We start from the raw sequence: 20,633 nt of genomic DNA on the forward strand, positions 1-20,633 counted from the left end.
TGCCACCTGTCAAGCATGGTGGAGGTAATGTGATGGTCTGGAGTTGCTTTGGTGCTGGTAAAGTGGGAGATTTGTACAAGGTAAATGGGATTTTGAATAAGGAAGGCTATCACTCCATTTTGCAACGCCATGCCATACCCTGTGGACAGCGCTTGATTGGAGCCAATTTCATCCTACAACCGGACAATGACCCAAAGCACCCCTCCAAATTATGCATTAACTATATAGGGAAGAAGCAGGCGGCTGGTATTCTATCTGTAATGGAGCGGCCAGCGCAGTCACCAGATCTCAACCCCATTGAGCTGTTGTGGGAGCAGCTTGACCGTATGGTGCAAAAAGTGCCCATCAAGCCAATCCAACTTGTGGAGGGGCTTCAGGAAGCATGGGGGGAAATGTCTCAAGAAACCTCAGCAAATTAACAGCTAGAAGCCAAAGGTCTGCAATGCTGTAACTGCTGCAAAGGAGCATTCTGTGACCAAAGCAAAGTGTGAAGGAGAAAATTATTCTTTCAAATAAAAATCATTATTTCTGACCTTGTCAATGTCTGGACGATATTCTCTAATCATTTTGCAACTGATTTGATAAATAAAAGTTTCATGGAAAACATAAAACTGTCTGGGTGACAGGGTGGGCCATTTATATGGATACACCTAAATAAAATGGGAATGGTTGGTGATATCAACTTCCTGTTTGTGGCACATTTAGTATATGGGAGGGGAAAACTTTTCCAAATGGGTGGTGACCATGGTGGCCATTTTGAAGTCGGCCATTTTGGATCTAACTTTTTTTCAATGGGAAGAGGGTCATGTGACACATCAAACTTATTGAGAATTTCATAAGAAAAATAATGGTGTGCTTGGTTTTAACGTAACTTTATTCTTTCATGAGTTTTTTTTACATGTTTATGACCACTTATAAAATGTGTTCAAAGTGCTGCCCATTGTGTTGGATTGTCAATGCCGCCCTCTTCTCCCACTCTTGACACACTGATAGCTTGCATACATACAGTACAGACCAAAAGTTTGGACACACCTTCTCATTTAAAGATTTTTCTGTATTTTCCTATGAAAATTGTACATTCACACTGAAAGCTTCAAAACTATGAATTACCACATGTGGAATTATATACTTAACAAAAAAGTGTGAAACAACTGAAAATATGTCTTATATTCTAGGTTCTTCAAAGTAGTCACCTTTTGCTTTGATGACTGCTTTGCACACTCTTGGCATTCTCTTGATGAGCTTCAAGAGGTAGTCCCCGGAAATGGATTTCACTTCACAGGTGTGCCCTGTCAGGTTTAATAAGTGGGATTTCTTGCCTTATAAATAGGGTTGGGACCATCAGTTGTGTTGTGCAGAAGTCTGGTGGATACACAGCTGATAGTCCTACTGAATAGACTGTTAGATGCTTTTTTCTTGCCATAATACAAATTCTAAGTAAAGAAAGACGAGTGGCCATCATTACTTTAAGAAATGAAGGTCAGTCAGTCCGAAAAATTGGGAAAACTTTGAAAGTGTCCCCAAGTGCAGTTGCAAAAAGCATCAAGCGCTATAAAGAAACTGGCTCACATGAGGACCGCCCCAGAAAAGGAAGACCAAGAGTCACCTCTGCTTCTGAGGATAAGTTCATCCGAGTCACCAGCCTCAGAAATCACAGGTTAACAGCAGCTCAGATTAGAGACCAGGTCAATGCCACACATAGTTCTAGCAGCAGACACATCTCTACAACAACTGTTAAGAGGAGACTTTGTGCAGCAGGCCTTCATGGTAAAATAGCTGCTAGGAAACCACTGCTAAGGACAGGCAACAAGCAGAAGAGACTTGTTTGGGCTAAAGAACACAAGGAATGGACATTAGACCAGTGGAAATCTGTGCTTTGGTCTGATGAGTCCAAATTTGAGATCTTTGGTTCTAACCACCGTGTCTTTGTGCGACGCAGAAAAGGTGAACGGATGGACTCTACATGCCTGGTTCCCACCGTGAAGCATGGAGGAGGAGGTGTGATGGTGTGGGGGGCTTTGCTGGTGACACTGTTGGGGATTTATTCAAAATTGAAGGCATACTGAACCAGCATGGCTACCACAGCATCTTGCAGCGGCATGCTATCCCATCCGGTTTGCATTTAGTTGGACCATCATTTATTTTTCAACAGGAAAATGACCCCAAACACACCTCCAGACTGTGTAAGGGCTATTTGACCAAGAAGGAGAGTGATGGGGGGCTACGCCAGATGACCTGGCCTCCACAGTCACCAGACCTGAACCCAATCGAGATGGTTTGGTGTGAGCTGGACCGCAGAGTGAAGGCAAAAGGGCCAACAAGTGCTAAGCATCTCTGGGAACTCCTTCAAGATTGTTGGAAGACCATTTCCGGTGACTACCTCTTGAAGCTCATCAAGAGAATGCCAAGAGTGTGCAAAGCAGTCATCAAAGGAAAAGGTGGCTACTGTGAAGAACCTAGAATATAAGACATATTTTCAGTTGTTTCACACTTTTTTGTTAAGTATATAATTCCACATGTGGTAATTCATAGTTTTGATGCCTTCAGTGTGAATGTACAATTTTCATAGTCAGGAAAATACAGAAAAATCTTTAAATGAGAAGGTGTGTCCAAACTTTTGGTCTGTACTGTATATACATACATACATACATTGTTTTTTGAGACAGTCGTCAAATCTTCCCTGCGGGTCTGACTGCATGAGCTTATAATTTTAGAAGCTCAAAATTGTTATAAGACCATGATCACTCAGGAACAGGAGGTGATGAGACAAATGGGTGGTACACAGACAGATCTCCTGCCGATCATGGATTTCTTCACGGAGTGTTTGTGTCACCCACAGATGGATCCAGGAGAAGAAATCCACCCAAGAGATCTCCCCGTGTTCTGTATCCCCAGGACAGTCCAGAGGAAAAGTACAACGTCCGCGAGAATCATCAGGTAGATGGCGCTGAGATCTACGCTTTAATATGAAAGTAACAGAGATTAATGATAAACTGAGACAAAACCGAACGACATAAAGCGAGGATAATATTAAAAGAAAAGGAGAACTGAGACTTAACAGCTCATGAGTAGAAAGAAGAGGTCCATAAGTAAGGGCGCCTTTACACCTGCCAATGTGCAACATTTACCTATTGCCGATCGACCACAGGTTTTCCGGTTGGCGGTCATTAAATAGCAATCAGCCTGTCTAAAAAGGCTATCGGTAATGCATCGTTCTGCGCACATAGGCAGTCAATATTCTTGGCAGCCAAGTCCTGTTTGCACGGATGATGCACAGATGAGCACGATTATTTTTTGGTGGAAACCAAGAATTAATTTCATCCAGTGAACAAGCATTTTGTTGTTCGTTTGATGATCGGCAGCCTGTTTACACTGCATCATTTTCAGGGAATGCACAGTTCTGGGAATGCTTATTTCTGATGTAATACAGTGGGGAAAATTAGTATTTGATATACTGCTGATTTTGCTAGTTTTCCCACCTACTAACACAAGCCGTAAGCTCGGGATAGCCAGGAGGGTACATCATAAACAGAAGAGGCAAAGGTGTAGACAGGTAACGGTCCGAGGTCAAAATACCAGGAAGATAGCAGATCAGAACAAAGGGGTTAAACAGATGGATGGTCAGAATGATATCCAAGGTCAGGCAACGAAAGACCAATTAGCAGAACACAAGGCACAGAGAGACAAACCACACACAAGCTGAATGTACGTCTGGCAGAGATCTGTGACTAACAGCCCAGTTTAAGTAGCCGGGCAATCACCTGGGACAATGAACACCTGGAGACAGCCAGCACCTTCTAGTCTCAGATTGGATGGCCGAGCTGTCAATCAAAATACCGACAGCTCAGCACGCATCTGCAGCAGAGTGGGCTCTGATCTGTCAAAGTACTGACAGCTTCAGCAAGCCCCCGTACCAGATTGGATGGCTGAGCTGTCAGTAGCTGCATCCCAGACACACTGATGGGTGGAATCGTGACAGAATGGAGAGATCTGTGATTTTTCAACTGTGAGAGACAGAATCTAAAAATAAAATCCTGAAAATCACATTGTAGGATTGTTACATAATTAATTTGCATTTTATTGCATGAAATAAGTATTTGATCTAATAGAAAAACAGAACTTAATATTTGGTCCAGAAACCTTTTTTACAATTACAGAGGTCAGACGTTTCCTGCAGTTCTTGACCAGGTTTGCACACACTGCAGCAGGGATTTTGGCTCCCTCCTCCATACAGATCTTCTCCAGATCTTTCAGGTTTCGGGGCTGTCGCTGGGCAACATTGAGTTTCATCTCCCTCCAAAGATTTTCTATTGGGTTCAGGTCTGAAGACTGGCTAGGCCACTCCAGGACCTTGAAATGCTTCTTACGGAGCCACTCTTTAGTTGCCCTGGTTGTGTGTTTCGGGTCATTGTCATGCTAGAAGACCCAGCCACGACCCATCTTCAAAACTCTTACTGAGGGAAGTAGGTTGTTGGCCAACATCTCGCGATACATGACCCAATCCATCCTCCCTTCAATATGGTGCAGTCGCCCTCTCCCCTTTGCAGACAAGCACCCCCAAAGTATGATGTTTTCCCCACCATGCTTCACGGTTGGGACGGTGTTCTTGGGGTTGTACTCATTCTTCTTCCTCCAACACATCGAGTGGAGTTGATTCCAAAAAGTTCTATTTTGGTCTTTTTTGAGTTTGATAATCCTCTCCTTTTGTTTCAATTGACATCTCTCGTGTTGGAGTCATGACTCATGTCAGTCCACTTGGTGCAACAGATCTCCAAGGTGTGATCACTCCTTTTTAGATGCAGACTAACAAGCAGATCTAATTTGATGTAGGTGTTAGTTTTGGAAATGAAAATTTACAGGGTGATTCCATAATTTTTTCCCTCTGCTTGATCTGAAAAAAATTACCCTTACTGAGTACCACATGTTTTATCTTGATTTCTTTTAGTGTTTCTTGAAGCCCTAAAGTTGCCATTTGAAATGACTTTAGTTTTGTGCCATGTCTGTGATCTGCTTTTTTTCAACAACATTAAACAACTGAATGAACATCCTCCGAGCCCGGTGATTCTAGAATTTTTGCCAGGGGTTGTATGTCTGTGAGAGCCAGAGTTCTTGTTGGTTGGTGGTTGATCAAATACTTATTTCATGCAATAAAATACAAAGTAATTATGTAACAATCCTACAATGTGATTTACTGGATTATTTTTTTAGATTCTGTCTCTCACAGGTGAAGTGACCTACGATACAAATTACACACCTCTCCATTCATTGTAGGTGGGAAAACTTGCAAAATCGGCAGAGTATCAAATACTTATTTTCCCCACTGTATATATTACATTTGCAGGATGTTTTTTTACAAATAGATACAGTTAGGAGTTTGTATATACCACTCTATAAAAAATTACCCTTAGAAGTTAAAGCTTTATTACTATATATCTAAAAAGATCAATTTCCGAAGAAAAACCAGACGCTGCACATAGTGGGGAAAACTAGATACTATTAAAATATATTCTATCCATATGTGTCTATACACAAGGAGGGAACGCTCCTCCTATATTTCACTATAGATCCTTCCCCACCTGCCACCGGACACCCTAGGGGGTATGAATTTGCGTCCCCGCTCCTCGGCGGCTCACCTTCTCTGCCCCTGGTTTGCCCTGGATATTCAAGGACAGTAGAGATATATATCAAACCACTTAACAATTGACTAACAAGTCCTATAAAATCATGGAGGATCAGAAATATGGGGAACAATATAATTAGCCCAACTTCAATATCAATGATTATTTATAAATGATAAATAAGTACTTGATACATCATGCATAGAATACTATATTAATGTATATCTAGACGCACAGGGAGAGATGTTCACCCTATATTTCCCTACCCACTATCGGAGGTCAGCACCCTAGGGGATGCGAATTGGCGCCCTCGCTCTACAATGGCTGACCGTTACTGCCCCCAGTATGCTCTGGTTAATCTGGGGACAGTATAGGTATACATCAACCCCTGATCACTGGACTATTCAGTCATTATTCGGGGTCTTATTGGAGGATCATAAACATGGGGAACACCATCGATCACCCAGCTCAGTGTCAATGAATATTTTCACATGAATATCTATAATATAATCGGCTAAGCATTCCTCTGTCTGAAGCCTTTCTAGACTGTGCATGCGCGACGCACAGTTTGGCTCCAGACAGAAGATCGCATGGAGCCGTTACAGGTAAGAGGAGTGTATGGCGTCGGAGATCGCGGTACGTGTAGACACTTAACTCATACCGCGATCTCCGGCGCCATACTTACATACTTACCTGACCGGGAGGAGCGTTGCTGCGGCGCCTCTCTCTTCGCTGGAGACCGGGGCAGGAGTGAGACGTCGGATCAGCGCATGCGCATAGCGCTATCCGGCGCCATTTTACTGAAGACACATTTGCAGTGTGTCTTCAGCAAAATGGCGCCGGGCAGCGCGGTGCTCCGGCGTCGCACTCCTCCCCCAGCCTCCAGCAGAAGAGGACACTGCAGCGCTGGAGTACAGAGAAGAAAGGTGAGTATAACTGTTTATTTTTTGTATGTGTGTACAGCTTGAAAGGGATGAGGGGGCCACACATACCAGGATTGGGGGGCGAGGGGACCATGCATACCAGGATCGGGGGGTGAGGGGACCATGCATACCAGGATTGGGGGGGGGGGGTGAGGGGACCATGCATACCAGGATTGGGGGGGGGGGGGGGGGTGAGGGGACCATGCATACCAGGATAGGAATGAGGGTCTCCATGCATACCGGGATTGGGCGTGAGGGGTGCCACGCATACCGGGATTGGGCGTGAGGGGTGCCACGCATACCGGGATAGGGGTGAGGGGTGCCACGCATACTGGGATAGGATGGTGGAGACAGGATGGGGGCAGCGCAAATACCAAGAGGAGGGCAGCACATGCCAATAAAAATGCTCGCTACCCGGGCGTAGAACGGGTTCAATAGCTAGTATGTAATATATAAGTACTTAATAAGTCATACGTAACCATTATATGATAAGTGACAACATCCAATCGTGGTGTTTGTCTCAAGTGTTAGTTAAATCTGTTCACCTGCCTCTACGCGTTTCTCCTCATTACAGAGCTTCCTCCGGAGGCTTTCAGATAATCAGCCATGACACCTCTGATGTGTTTTTCAAAAATTTCTGTCACTCTATGATGTTCAGCTCCTGTTAACTGTTTATTATTATTATTATTATTATTATTATTATTATTATTATTATTATTATTGCGTCATTTATTCCATGGTGCTTAACATATGAAAAAGGGATATACATAGCAAAAATAATTTCAATGATCTTGAACAAAAACGAGTCAGTGACTGGTACAGGAGGAGTGAGGACCCTGCCTGCGAGGGCTCACACTCTACAAGGGATGGGTGAGGATACAGTAGGTGAGGGTAGAGCTGGTCGTGCAGTGGTATGGTGGAGCGAGGACCCTGCCCGCGAGGGCTCACAGTCTACAGGGGATGGGTGAAGATACAGTAGGTGAGGGTAGAGCTGGTCGTGCAGCAGTGTGGTGGAGCGAGGACCCTGCCCACGAGGGCTGACAGTCTACAATGGATGGGTGAGGATATAGTAGGTGAGGGTAAAGCTGGTCGTGCAGCGGTATGGTGGAGCGAGGACCCTGCCCGCGAGGGCTCACAGTCTACAAGGGATGGGTGAGGATACAGTAGGTGAGGGTAGAGCTGGTCGTGCAGTGGTATGGTGGAGCGAGGACCCTGCCCACGAGGGCTGACAGTCTACAATGGATGGGTGAGGATATAGTAGGTGAGGATAGAGCTTGTCGTGCAGCGGTATGGTGGGGCGAGGACCCTGCCCGCGAGGGCTCACATTCTAGAAGGGATGGGTGAGGATACAGGAGGTGAGGGTAAAGCTGGTCGTGCAGCGGTATGGTGGAGCGAGGACCCTGCCCGCGAGGGCTCACAGTCTACAAGGGATGGGTGAGGATACAGTAGGTGAGGGCTGAGCTGGTCGTGCAGCGGTATGGTGGAGCGAGGACCCTGCCCGCGAGGGCTCACAATCTACAGGGGATGGGTGAGGATACAGTAGGTGAGGGTAGAGCTGGTCGTACAGTGGTGTGGTGGAGCGAGGACCCTGCCCGCGAGGGCTCACAGTCTACAAGGGATGGGTGAGGATACAGTAGATGAGGGTAGAGCTGGTCGTGCAGCGGTATGGTGGAGTGAGGACCCTGCCCGCGAGGGCTCACAGTCTACAAGAGATGGTTGAGGATACAGGAGGTGAGGGCTGAGCTGGTCGTGCAGCGGTATGGTGGAGCGAGGACCCTGCCCGCGAGGGCTCACAATCTACAAGGGATGGGTGAGGATACAGTAGGTGAGGGTAGAGCTGGTCGTGCAGCGGTATGGTGGAGCGAGGACCCTGCCCGCGAGGGCTCACAGTCTACAGGGGATGGGTGAGGGTAGAGCTGGTCGTGCAGCGGTATGGTGGGGGTGAGGACCCTGCCCGCGAGGGCTCACAATCTACAAGGGATGGGTGAGGATACAGTAGGTGAGGGCAGAGCTGGTCATGCAGCGGTATGGTGGAGCGGTGGTTACTGCAGGTTGTAGGCTTGTCGGAAGAGGTGGGTCTTCAGGTTCCTTTTGAAGGTTTCCACGGTAGGCGAGAGTCTGATATGTTGGGGTAGAGAGTTCCAGAGTAGGGGAGAAGCACGAGAGAAATCTTTGCTAAAAGGAGGACAAGAGTCAATGCTACAATAAAAATAACAATTTTATTGATATACATTAAAAAAACAAATAGACAAAAAACATCAAGATAAATAGTCACAGGCAATGTGCAATATCTGTGAAAGGAATCCCACTATGACAGGGCCAAGGACAGTACCAGGCTGCAACTAGTCAATGCTAGCACTAAGAAGCCATATTAATCAGATGAGCATCATGGGGGGCCGTAGAGACATGGGTGGAAGACACAGACACCTTGTATATATGTGATTTCTAGCTGTCTGTTTCTTCCAGCCATGTCTCTACTGGACACTTATATTTTGTACATCTCTGGAATAGCCATTTTTACTATTTGAGTTGCTACTTGTAGATGGGCAGTAATAATGAACTACAACTATGTTAACCTGGACTTATTTATATATATGGGAGAAATCTTGTATGCGATTGTGGGAAGAGGAGATTAGAGGGGAGTAGAGAAGGAGATCTTGTGAGGTTCGGAGGTTGCGTGCAGGTAAGTACCGGGAGACTAGGTCACAGATGTATGGAGGAGACAGGTTGTGGATGGCTTTGTATGCCAGGGTTAGGGTTTTGAACTGGAGTCTCTGGGCAATGGGGAGCCAGTGAAGGGATTCCCAGACGCCATCCCAGATTCCACTGCGCAAATGTGTGACCTCGTCGTCACGTGATCCTCACATGATCGCTTGTCCCACAGGTCCAGTTCCACCATATAGAGCTCTTGTACCGGTCTCTAATATCACAGGTCCTTGTATCTGCGTCTGCCGCCATCCAGGGCCTCTACCCCACAAGTGTTATAGGAGAACGTGCAGGTCCTTGTCCCCAAGGCATTGTGAGCATCATAACCTACAGAACACGGGTGTCTCCATATCCCATTACTACTGTAGAAGCACGTGAGCACAGACACATGGTCACTCTCTCATGGTCACTCTCTCATGACCATGTTTAATTATAGCAGGATACGAAGTCTTTAATCATGACCTAAATGGTAGATAAATGTCTTTAAGATGAAACACCCAAATGGCAATTTTAATTTAATCCCCCTCAGTTTCCATCCTAAAAATCCATTTAGCCTCTTTTTGTAGGATTAATTTATCCCAATCCCTCTAGACAACACGTTGGAAAGTCACCTCTAGCACACAGAACGATGGGGTCCTGGGGTCACCTCCATGGCATTCCATGATGTGTCGAGCTATTGGGGGTTTCTTATGTTTCACGTCTCCTAAGCGCTCGCTAATACGTTTCCTGAATTCCCGTCTCTTTTTTCCTATATGTAGATTACCCCCATAAGTCTTGAAGTTTGCGAAATCCTTCATGTGGAATTGTGCTCCTGTAGAAGCACCCATGAAGCTTTTACTTGGTGTCACCCACTTGCAGAAACTGCAGTCCCCGCATCTAAAATGTGCCCCGGGGGTTTCCTGTTGAGCCACGTTCCCTCTTTTTTTCGGAGCAGAATAATGACTATGAACTAAATGGTGGCATATGGAGCGTCCCTTTCTCTGTTAACCTTGGCTGTCTAGAGATGATATCTATTAGACCTGGATCCACTTTTCAGATTACCCAATGTCTTTCCAATATCCTATAAACTTGGTTTGCCTGGCTGTCGAAGGTCCCTATTACACGCATCACCTCTTAGCCATTATCCTTTGGTCTGCCCCTCCATACCTAGAGCATGTTTATAGGCTGCATCCAGCGTTTCGTAATGGTATCCCCTCTGTCTGAACCTATTGCGTAGGTTATCGTAGGTTATATGCTGGTGCCCTGAATGTTGCCGTGTCGGAGCAATTCCTCCTCAGTCTCAGGAATTGCCCCTTAGGTATTTGAAATTGGGAATATCTGAAAATGAACTGGAAGGAATACATACCCTGGTCAGCCTACTGGAGGAAAATGAGAAGGATGGACGGCTAGGACCACCACTGAATTAAGAGGTGAAAGCAATAAACTCCCGCTAGCAGGGGACTTAAGCAACCATGATATCTTTCTGCAAGGAGTAGAGGAGGACATTTAAGAAAGTGGGATTAGTGAATCATAGACTAAGTCATAATCTGTCAGCTGAAGAGTGGGAGACCCTTGGAGGTCTTTAAAAAAAACTCGAATCATAATAAAACCTTCAGACAAGGGAGAGAACATCGTCGCGCTTAATCATGAAAATTACACGACAATCTGTATGTCCATCCTGAAAGATACTGAAACATATGGCCTATTGGTTCGGATCCAGCGAATGTATATATCACTGCTTAATCATTGAGGTCAAACTCAAACACTCAGAGGGCCAAAATTAAAGGCGTGGGCCAACCAGTATACAGTATAATGGACCCCACATAGTTCTCTATAGAGAATAATGGGTCCTTCATACAGAATAATGGCCCCACATAGTCCTCCCTACAGTATAATGGGCCCCACATAGTCCTCCATACAGTATAATGGGCCCCACATAGTCCTCCATACAGAATAATAGCCCCACATAGTCCTCCATACAGCATAATGGGCACCACATAGTCCTCCATACAGCATAATGGGCCCCACATAGTCCTCCATACAGTATAATGGGCCCCACATAGTCCACCATACAGTATAATGGCCCCACATAGTCCTCCATACAGTATAATGGGCCCCACATAATCGTCCCAACAGTATAATGGGCCCCACATAGTCCTCCCTACAGAATAATCGGCCCCACATAGTCCTCCATACAGAATAATGTGTTACAGGTCTGGATGGTGAAACCACTATGCTGTGGTACAAGGAGGGACCGGAGGGGCGTAACTAGGGACCTACCCTGCCCGTCATTAGCTATACGGCGGCTTAGTCGACTCTGTGAACCAAGGAAGGACCGGGAAGATGGACCAGGTGCTACTCCGGGACTGACCTCATGTGAGAGCAGGCGACTCCCACGGGATTGGTGACAGGCGCAGACTGGCACTGCAGATAGGCACGGCTTGTAGGCGGGCACGTCTGGCGGGCAGCACTGGGACCTTAAGGGCTGACAAGCGTGTTAAACACTGACAACATTTCTCAGGCGCCTCCATGTTGGGGGAGGTGCCTTATATCTTAGGACGGCGCGTTCGTGGCCCCTTTAATAGAAAGGGGACGCTCTCGCCCTTAGTACAGTGCCCTGGGTTCTGCGCGCGGTGCGCGCACCCCAGGCACGGTCGGCGAGGGAAGCAGCTGGGAGAGCGGCTTGCAGAGGACCGGGGTCTCTGTCGGAGGAGGTGACGGAAGGCAGATACACCGGCGCTACAGTAGCTCGCCCCCCCCTTTCCGCCCCCTCTTCACCTCGCCCCCCCCTTTCCGCCCCCCTCTTCTTCAAGCCCGCAAGGAATTTCTTCAGAAGAAGAGCATGAAAGTTCTCCCTAGGCTCCCATGACCTCTCATCAGGACCAAACCCCTTCTAATCCACAAGAAAGAAAGTTTTTCCTCTTATCCTCTTGGTGGCCAGAATGTTCTCCACCTCAAAAATGTCTTCAGTGCAGTCTGGAGCTGGAGTGGTACATACGACATGCAGACAAGAGACCTCTGGATCCGCCGCTGTTCTGTCCGGTGGACAAGGTCTGGTAGTATGTACGTCTCAAGATAACTTCTTACAAGTTGGGACATTCAGAAACTTGCACGTGAATCTCGAGAAGCGTGTAATAAACTGGACCCCTCTATCCGAGACAATATGAAGGGGTAGGCCGTGTAGAAGAAAGACGTGAAGAATGAACTTCTCAGCCAGCACTGGTGCGGAGGGAACGCCAAGCAAAGGAACGAAGTGAGCCATTTTGGAGAAGCGGTCAGCAACCACCCAATGACAGTACAACCGGCCGATACAGGAAGGTCCGTGATTAGTGTTTACCTTCGCCAGCGAGGTATCCATACTCAGTCCCCAGCCGCCCGGCGGCCGGGTGTCCAGGCTCGGTCCCCTGCCGCCAGGGGGCGGCAGGGTGTCCATAAATGGTCCCCAGCTGCCCCTATTTCTCCTGTCACCTTCCCACACACTTTTCTTAGCCCGGCCTGCTTTAGGGCAGCATTGGACGAGCCCACCAGAGAACCAGACTCCTCCGGTGGGCCCTGGCTTCTCCATCAGGGGAGTTGAGAGTGCCAAGGTGAGGAGCATGATGATGATGATAGAAGTTAGCATCTGCTTTGTTTTCTTGGAATGCAAGCACATGTATGTAGTAGCGGCTAGGCCTGAGGTGGTCAGCGTTTTGGCGCATATCCTACCTCCTCCGAGGATTGCTGAATGTTTTCCTGCTACTATTCCAGTTCTATGACTCCCGTTAAAACAAAGCTTCAGGTGATAAATGATGGATGAGGTGGTGGCAAAGGAGAAAGGGCAGGAGGAACAGGGACCATTCACATCAATATCAGGCCAGTCAACCATATATGTCTTGTAGGATATGTTTCTGTAACAAAAGGAGCGCTTCGGCTACACAGTTATAGGGCATACAGTGAGTGCAATGCCTACCAAAAATTCCGAGGCACTCCAATGCCCCTAGGAAATGACATGGAGGTCAGAGGGCCTTAACTAAACCTTTTTTTCCATTTATAGCAACTGGGTCTCCTGTACACTGTTGGCCTAAGCAGTGAATGGAAGGCTTTTCAAAAATTATGAGGAACTGCAATGCCCCTTGAAACAGACGTGGATTACAGCGTACTAAAAACCTTCTACCCATTATTGGGGAGTGGGTCTCCCTTAGTGTACACCTATGCATTGAAAAGCAAAAGCTGACTAAAATTAGGAGGAAATGCAATGCCCGTTGGAAGAGTCGTGGAGGTTAGAGGTAATTAAAAACAACATTTCAATGCCCCTTGGAAGAGCTGTGGAGTTCAGAGTGGTTTAACAAGGCGGTGTTAATGCCCCTTGGAAAAGTGGTGGAGGTCGCAGTAGCTTAACAAGACGGTTTTAATGCCCCTTGGAAGAGACGTGGAGGTCCCAGTAGCATAACAAGACAGTTTGAAAGCCCCTTACAAGAGCCATACAGTACAGCATCTTAAAAATATTATTCCCATTATTGGGGAGTGGGTCTCCCGTAGTCTTTGCTTATGCCTTCCAAGCAAAAGCTGCCAAAAATTAGGATGGAGGAACTTGCAATGCCCCTTACAAGAGCCATGCAGTACAGCATATTACAAATATTATTCCCATTATTGGGGAGTGGGTCTCCCGTAGTCTTTGCTTATGCCTTCCAAGCAAAAGCTGACAAAAATAAGGACGGAGGAACTTTCAATAATGGCAACACGGACCACGGTCACCCTGGTGGTATAGTGGTGGTGGAGGCTGAGGATAAGGAGAAGAACCTAAAACAGCCGAAATGAGGAAGCGTATACCCATGTGTGGGTGTGAAGCTTTGCATGTGAATACACCTCAGTGGATTTGACTTTGTTACTCTGCTGTCATTTGGTGGTGATGAGAAGTCTGGCCAAATCCAGCCCTTGTTCATTTTGATAAGGGTCAGCTTGTCAGCATTGCCAGTTGTCAGGCGAGTGCGCTTATCAGTTATAATTCCCCCAGCGGCACTAAAAACACGCTCCGATAACACGCTAGCGGCAGGGCAGGCCACGACCTCCAAGGCATACAGAGCGAGTTCATTCCAAGTGTCCAGCTTGGATACCCAATAGTTAAAAGGCACAGAGGAATCACGGACGATGCTGGTACGGTCAGCAAGGTACTCCCTCACCATCTTTTGAAACTTTCCACTCCTTGTGAGAGTACCCCGCGCCTCTGGGTCTGTCCGAAGGGAAGGTCTGAGAAAACTGTCACAGAACGTTGACAGTTTTCCCCTGCCTCTGCTGGATTGGAGTTGCGTCTCTCTCGCATGTACGCCTTGGTTGGGCAACGACTGTGACCTCTGCCGCTATCGTGTTCAGATGGGAACTTTTTTAACAGTTCTGCAGCAAGGGCCTTCTGGTACAGCCCCATTTTTGTAGACCTCTCCACCTCAGGAATAAGAGAGTGAAAGTTCTCCTTGTAGCGGGGGTCTAAAAGTGTCACCAACCAGTAATGACTGTCACCCAACATTTTGACAACGCAAGGGTCACAGGTAAGGCAGCGTAACATAAAGTCAGCCATGCGTGCCAGACTGGTAATGGGCAAGACTTCCGTGTCCTCACCAAGATGACGACTGACCATGCTCTCCTCCTCCTCCTCCTCCTCCCTGTCCTCAGGCCACCCACGCTGAACCGACGGTATGACAGTTGTACAGGTACTACCGTCTACAGCGCATGATACAAGCTCCTGTTCTTCCTCCTCCTCTCCCTCATTGTCCCCCAATGCACATTGGGATAAGATGAGGCTGGGCTGTGTGTAATCGACCGCTACGGCTTCTTGATCCATCTCCTTACAAATTAGGAGGGCACCATCTAAAGTTAGGGATCTACATGCCGCATGTCCCTAAAGAACCATGAAGTGAAGAGGAAAAGAGTACATGCATAACAGCAGTGATCACCACCAATAATCCATTCAAATGATGTTTACAAAATATCAAGAAATTTTTATTCAACACATGGACATTTGATCCATCTCATCATACTCTGGCTGCAATGCCTCCTCTTTAATTCTCTGCAGAGAGCGTTGCAAAAGACAGACAAGTGGAATGCTGACGCTAATGATGGCGTCATCGCCACTCACCATCTTGGTGGCCTCCTCAAAGTTTGTCAAGATGGTACATATGTCAGACATCCAGGTCCACTCCTGAGGTCCTATGTGTGGAGTCTGACCTGAATATCGACGTCCTTGTTGCAGCTGGTACTCCACAACTGCTCTCTTCTGCTCACAAATCCTTTGCAACATGTGGAGGGTAGAGTTCCAACGTGTGGGGACATCACACACTAGTCGGTGTGCCGGAAGCTGCAAACGCTGCTGCAACACAGCAAGGGCGTCGGAAGCTGTAGCCGACTTGCGAAAATGAGCTGACAGGCGGCGTACTTTGACGAGCAGATCTGGCAACTCGGGGTAAGATTTAAGAAACCGCTGAACCACGAGGTTAAACACATGAGCCAGGCATGGTACGTGTATGATTTCGCCTCGCCTCAGAGCCGCCACCAGGTTACGGCCATTGTTACACACGACCATGCCTGGATGTAGGTTCAGCGGTCTCAGCCACAGATCTGCCTGCTCTTTCACAGCTGTCCATAACTCACAAGCAGTGTGAGGTTTCTCACCTAAGCTTATGAGTTTCAGCACAGCCTGTTGCCGCTTGGCTGAGGCAGTACTGCAGTGCTTCCAGCTTATAACTGATATGGTGATATCTGAGATGGAAGCTGAACATGAGGAGGAGGAGGATGATGATGCGCAGGAGCTTTACACTGTGGGGGTAACTCTGACTGACATAGGGCCTGCAATCCTCAGTGTGGGGAGGATGTGTTCCGTCCCAAGGTCTGACTGGGTCCTGGCATCCACTATGTTTACCCAGTGTGCCGTCAGGGAGATGTACCGTCCCTGGCCACAACACTTGTCCACGTGTCCGTTGTCAGGTGGACTCTCCCAGTAACTGCGTTGTTGAGGGCACGGCAGATGCTCCGGGACACGTGCTTGTGTAGTACGGGGATGGCACACCGGGAAAAATAGTGTCGGCTGGGGACCGAGTACCGAGGGACGGCCACCGCCATAAGGTTGCGGAAGGATTCCGTCTCCACCAGCCTAAAAGGCAGCATTTCCAACGCAAGCAGTCGTGAAATGTGCGAATTTAGGACTGTGGCCTGTGGGGCCTTAGCTGCAAATTTCCGCTTTCGTTCAAAGGTCTGGGATATGGACAATTGAACACTGCGGTGGGACGTGGACGTTGATGCTGTTTCTTGAGAAACTGCCATAACAAGTGAAGACTGAGAAGAGGGGGCATCTTTGCATGCAGTATGGACAGGGTATTGCCTTGCACACACAACAGGGGGTTCTCTTACACACACAACAGCGGAAGAAGCAGTGGTGACACCCGCTGACACTGGTCGTGGACCCTGGGGTTCGCCCCACAAAGTTGGGTGCTTTACATAGTGATACATAGTTTGTAAAGCCGAATAAAGACTTGCGTCCATCAAGTTCGACCTGTAAGTTCTGTAGTTGCTAAAGTTCTGTAGTTGCTTTGCTGCCATGTGCCTGGTCAGGCTGGTAGTTTTGTCACCCCTGCTGATGCTGGCATGGCAGGTGGTACAGATGGCCTTTTTGGGGTTATCAGCAGAGTCTTTAAAAAAATTCCAGACTCTGGAAGACCTACCGCTTGTACTGGCAACGTCCCTCGTGTTGGTGTTACGGGGAACGGTTGCCCGCCTTCTGTCTGCGGCCACCACACTGCTTCTTCCTGCCTGTTGGGGTACTCTGCCTCCCTCACCCTGTGTGCTGCTGGCCTCGCTCTGCATATCCTCCTGCTACGTTGGGTCAATTACTAGATCATCCACCACCTCCTCCTACTCCTCTTCCACTTGCGCACCACGATCCTCCTCCTCACTTCCTGGCAATTGTGTCTCGTCATCGTCCACCTCTTGTGACAAATTGCCAGCGTCGCCTTCCTGCGGCCGTGGCTGTTCAAATATTTGGGCATCGCTACATGGGATCTCCTCTTCCACTACTTCAAGCGGAGCAGGCGAGGGGCCCAAATATGGAAATGGACCAGTGAACAGCTCTTCAGAGTGTCAAAGTGTGGGATCAGTTGCTGTCTGATGACACTCTGCGTGGTGGGAGGAAGGAGCAATCAGGGTGAGGAGGAGTATGCGGTCAAGACTCACGGCTACTAAGATTTGACCGTGTGGAAGACAGACCGGAGGTGGTGGTGCCCAGGTAACTGGAAGTATTATCTGCTATCCAATTAATAACCTGTTCACACTGATCAGTTCGCAATACTGGTGTTGTTCTGTGCTTCCCTAGTAGAAGTGGGAGCGAGAAGATGTGGCTGTTGGTTGTGGCACATTTTCACCTTGGCCACGGCCCTGTCCTCTGCACGCACCATCACCAGAACGTCCACTTCCACGTCAGCTTACACTTGCACGATCAATGGAAAAAGGGTAATAAAAAGGAGATTAGAACCGTGGAAGAGGAAAACCACAGTTCTATTTCTCTGGCCTACACCCGACTCTTTTAAACAATCTGAACAATCAGGGAGAAACTATTACTGTTTTTCCTTACGGAAAAAATACCAAAACCTGAATAATAGAGATTTTTTACCGTGGGATGGCAAAACCAGAGTTATAATTTACTGGTGTATACCAGACTTTTTTCAATATATATATTTGCGGCTGAACAGTGAGCGACACACTCAAAATGTTTTTTTTTTAGATACAAATGGCCCAAAAGTGGATAATACAGAGGTTTGAACCGTGGAACTGCAAAAATGTATTTCTCTGGCCTACACCAGACTATTTTCAACAGATATATTTGTGTCTGAAAAATCAGAGACACACTTTTTTTTTTGTGGGGGGGGGGGGGGCGACACCAAAATGTTAATAAGACGGGTATTTGTACAGTGTGAAGGAGGGGAAAAAAAAGAGGATTTGGACGGAAAAAAAAAAAGGATTTTTCCTGGCCCCCGAGACCTGGAGCTAAGTCCAGCAATTTCAGCAACATGAGCACACAGGACTGTAATGCAGCGTTTGCTGGTATAGCCACTGCGTCTCCTATACAGCCTGCCTGCCTGCCTGATATCTGGGATGGATATTAGTCCTGAGAAGGACTGTTTGTTTAATCTGGCAGCCTTTACAGACCCTACACGAACTATTTCGCAGTATATATCTCTCCCTAAATCAGCAGCGCTGTCCCTACACTGTCTGATCCCAGCCGTCTGTGTCCAAGATGGCGGCGCCCGGTTTTAAATACTCGAGGTGACGCTGTGCGGCCAGCCAATCAATGTAATGCCCACAACCAACATGGCTGCGGCATTACAGTGACTGGCTGGCAGTCCCTGCATGTTCATTGGCTCTGTAAAGAGCGCCAAACATGCAGGGCGGAGACCCGAGCTCCCGCCCGAGTAACCCGGAAATGCTCGATGCTCGCTGAACCTTTCGAGTAGCGTGATGCTCGGGCGAGTACCTAGCGGTGTCAAGAATGTTCGCTCAACACTATCCGTGATGAAATCCTTCGCAATATGCTGCCACGGAGCGGAAGGCACATGTAGAGGAAGTAGTCAGCCAGTCGGAAGTTGCCTAGGAGTCTTGTTTCGGGCACTGGAAGAGCAGGCAGAGACAGAATCCGCAACATCTTTGCTCAGAGTCGGCCACCAATAATGTCGGGAAATGAGCAATATCGTCTTCCTCCGTCCGGCATGGCCTGCCACTATAGAAGAATGACCCCAGAGTAGGACCCTCTTCCTATCCGGAGCTGCCATGAAAGTCACTCCAGGGGGAAGATGAGACGGATCAAACTGGGCAACAGAAATTATTCTGGAGGGCTCAATGATGTGATGACGCTCCTCCTCTTGGTCTTTCGACAGAAATGATCTGGAGAGCACATCTGCCTTGATATTTTTTTCCGCCGGCCGGAAGTGGTGGGAGAAATAGAAACTGGCAAAGAACAGAGACCATCTGGCCTGACGAGGATTAAGTCGTTGAGCGGACTGCAAGTAGGCGAGATTCTTATGGTCCGTGTACATGACCACCGGATGCAGAGTCTCCTCGAATAAGAATCGCCATTCCCCCAGCGCCAATTTGATGGCAAGTAGTTCCCGATCACCAATGTAATAATTGCTTTCCAAAGAAGAGAAGAGCTTGGAAAAGAAACCTCAAGTTCCCATTCGCCCGGACGAGTATTTCTGGGTGAGGACCGCTCCGGCCCCTGAGGAAGAACCATCTACCTACAGGAAGAACTGCTTGTTGCAGTCAGTACGATGCAGCACCGTAGCAGAAGAGAAGGCTCGTTTCAAGGACCCAAAGGCGCTCTCCGCCTCAGGCGTCCATTCCTTGGGATTAACCCCTTTGCGAGTCAGAGCAGAGATGGGAGCAGTCCAGGAAGAGAAATGAGGGATGAACAGACGGTAATAATTTGCAAATCCTAGAAACCTCTGAATAGCCTTCAACCCCTCTGGTCGGGGCCACTTTAGAAATGCAGACACCTTTTCGGGATCCATCTTAAGACCAGTCTTCAAGATTATGTATCCCAGGAATAGAAGACAAGTCTGCTCAAAAACGCATTTCTCGAATTTGGCATACAGACGATTCTTCCTGAGCCTCTGCAATACCTGATGAACCTCTCCGATGTGAGGGCAGATCTGGAGAGATCCCCAGGATGTTGTCCAGGTACACTACCACGCATGAGTATAAAAGATCTCGGAGGATGTCATTCACCAGCTCTTGAAAGACTGCTGGTGCATTGCAGAGTCTGAAGGGCATCACACGGTAGTCGTATTGACCATCACTTGTGTTGAATGATGTCTTCCACTCGTTATCCTGGCGAATCCGGATCAGATTGTATGCGCCACGGAGTTCGACTTTAGTGAAGATTTTTGCGCCTTTGAGGCGATCAAACAACTCAGAGATGAATGGCAGAGGATACTTGTTTTTAATGGTTATTTGATTTAGACCCCTATAGTCGATACAAGGGTGAAGAGAGCCGTCCTTCTTGACGAAGAAGAATCCTGCCCCAGTCAGAGAGGTGGATTTCTGGATAAATCCCGTAGCAAGATTCTACTCAATGTATTCAGACATAGCACGAGTCTCAACCAACGACAGGGGGTATATTTGACCACGGGGAGGTGAGGCACCAGGACTGAGGTCGATGGGACAATCATACGGCCTATGAGGAGGTAGTGTCTCAGTCTCTTTCTTGTCAAAGACGTCCGCGTATGACTAGTAGGGTGCCGGCAAGCCGGGTAGATTATCTGTAGTGGACGGAGATCGAGCAGGACGAACAGAGACCAGGCAGGTTTTGTGACACTCCTGACCCCAGCGAAGCACCTCACCCGAATTCCAATTCAAGAACGACTCGTGTCTCTGTAGCCAAGGCAGTCCA

At 47.8% G+C, this 20,633-nt stretch overlaps 1 protein-coding gene across 1 annotated transcript in view; it reads left to right on the forward strand.

Moving 5' to 3' along the window:
- LOC141266104 (uncharacterized) overlaps nucleotides 1-20,633 on the forward strand; it is a 113,791-nt gene that overhangs the window by 9,333 nt on the left and 83,825 nt on the right. Inside the window, exon 2 of the mRNA XM_073680039.1 lies at nucleotides 2,840-2,937. Within this exon, the coding sequence (XP_073536140.1) occupies nucleotides 2,840-2,937 (98 nt within the window). The remainder of the gene's footprint in view (nucleotides 1-2,839; nucleotides 2,938-20,633) is intronic.

Source organism: Phyllobates terribilis, unplaced genomic scaffold (assembly GCF_046119375.1).
Source record: "Phyllobates terribilis strain yellow unplaced genomic scaffold, ASM4611937v1 Scaffold_4__5_contigs__length_816908805, whole genome shotgun sequence".
Taxonomy (NCBI): Eukaryota; Metazoa; Chordata; class Amphibia; order Anura; family Dendrobatidae; genus Phyllobates; species Phyllobates terribilis.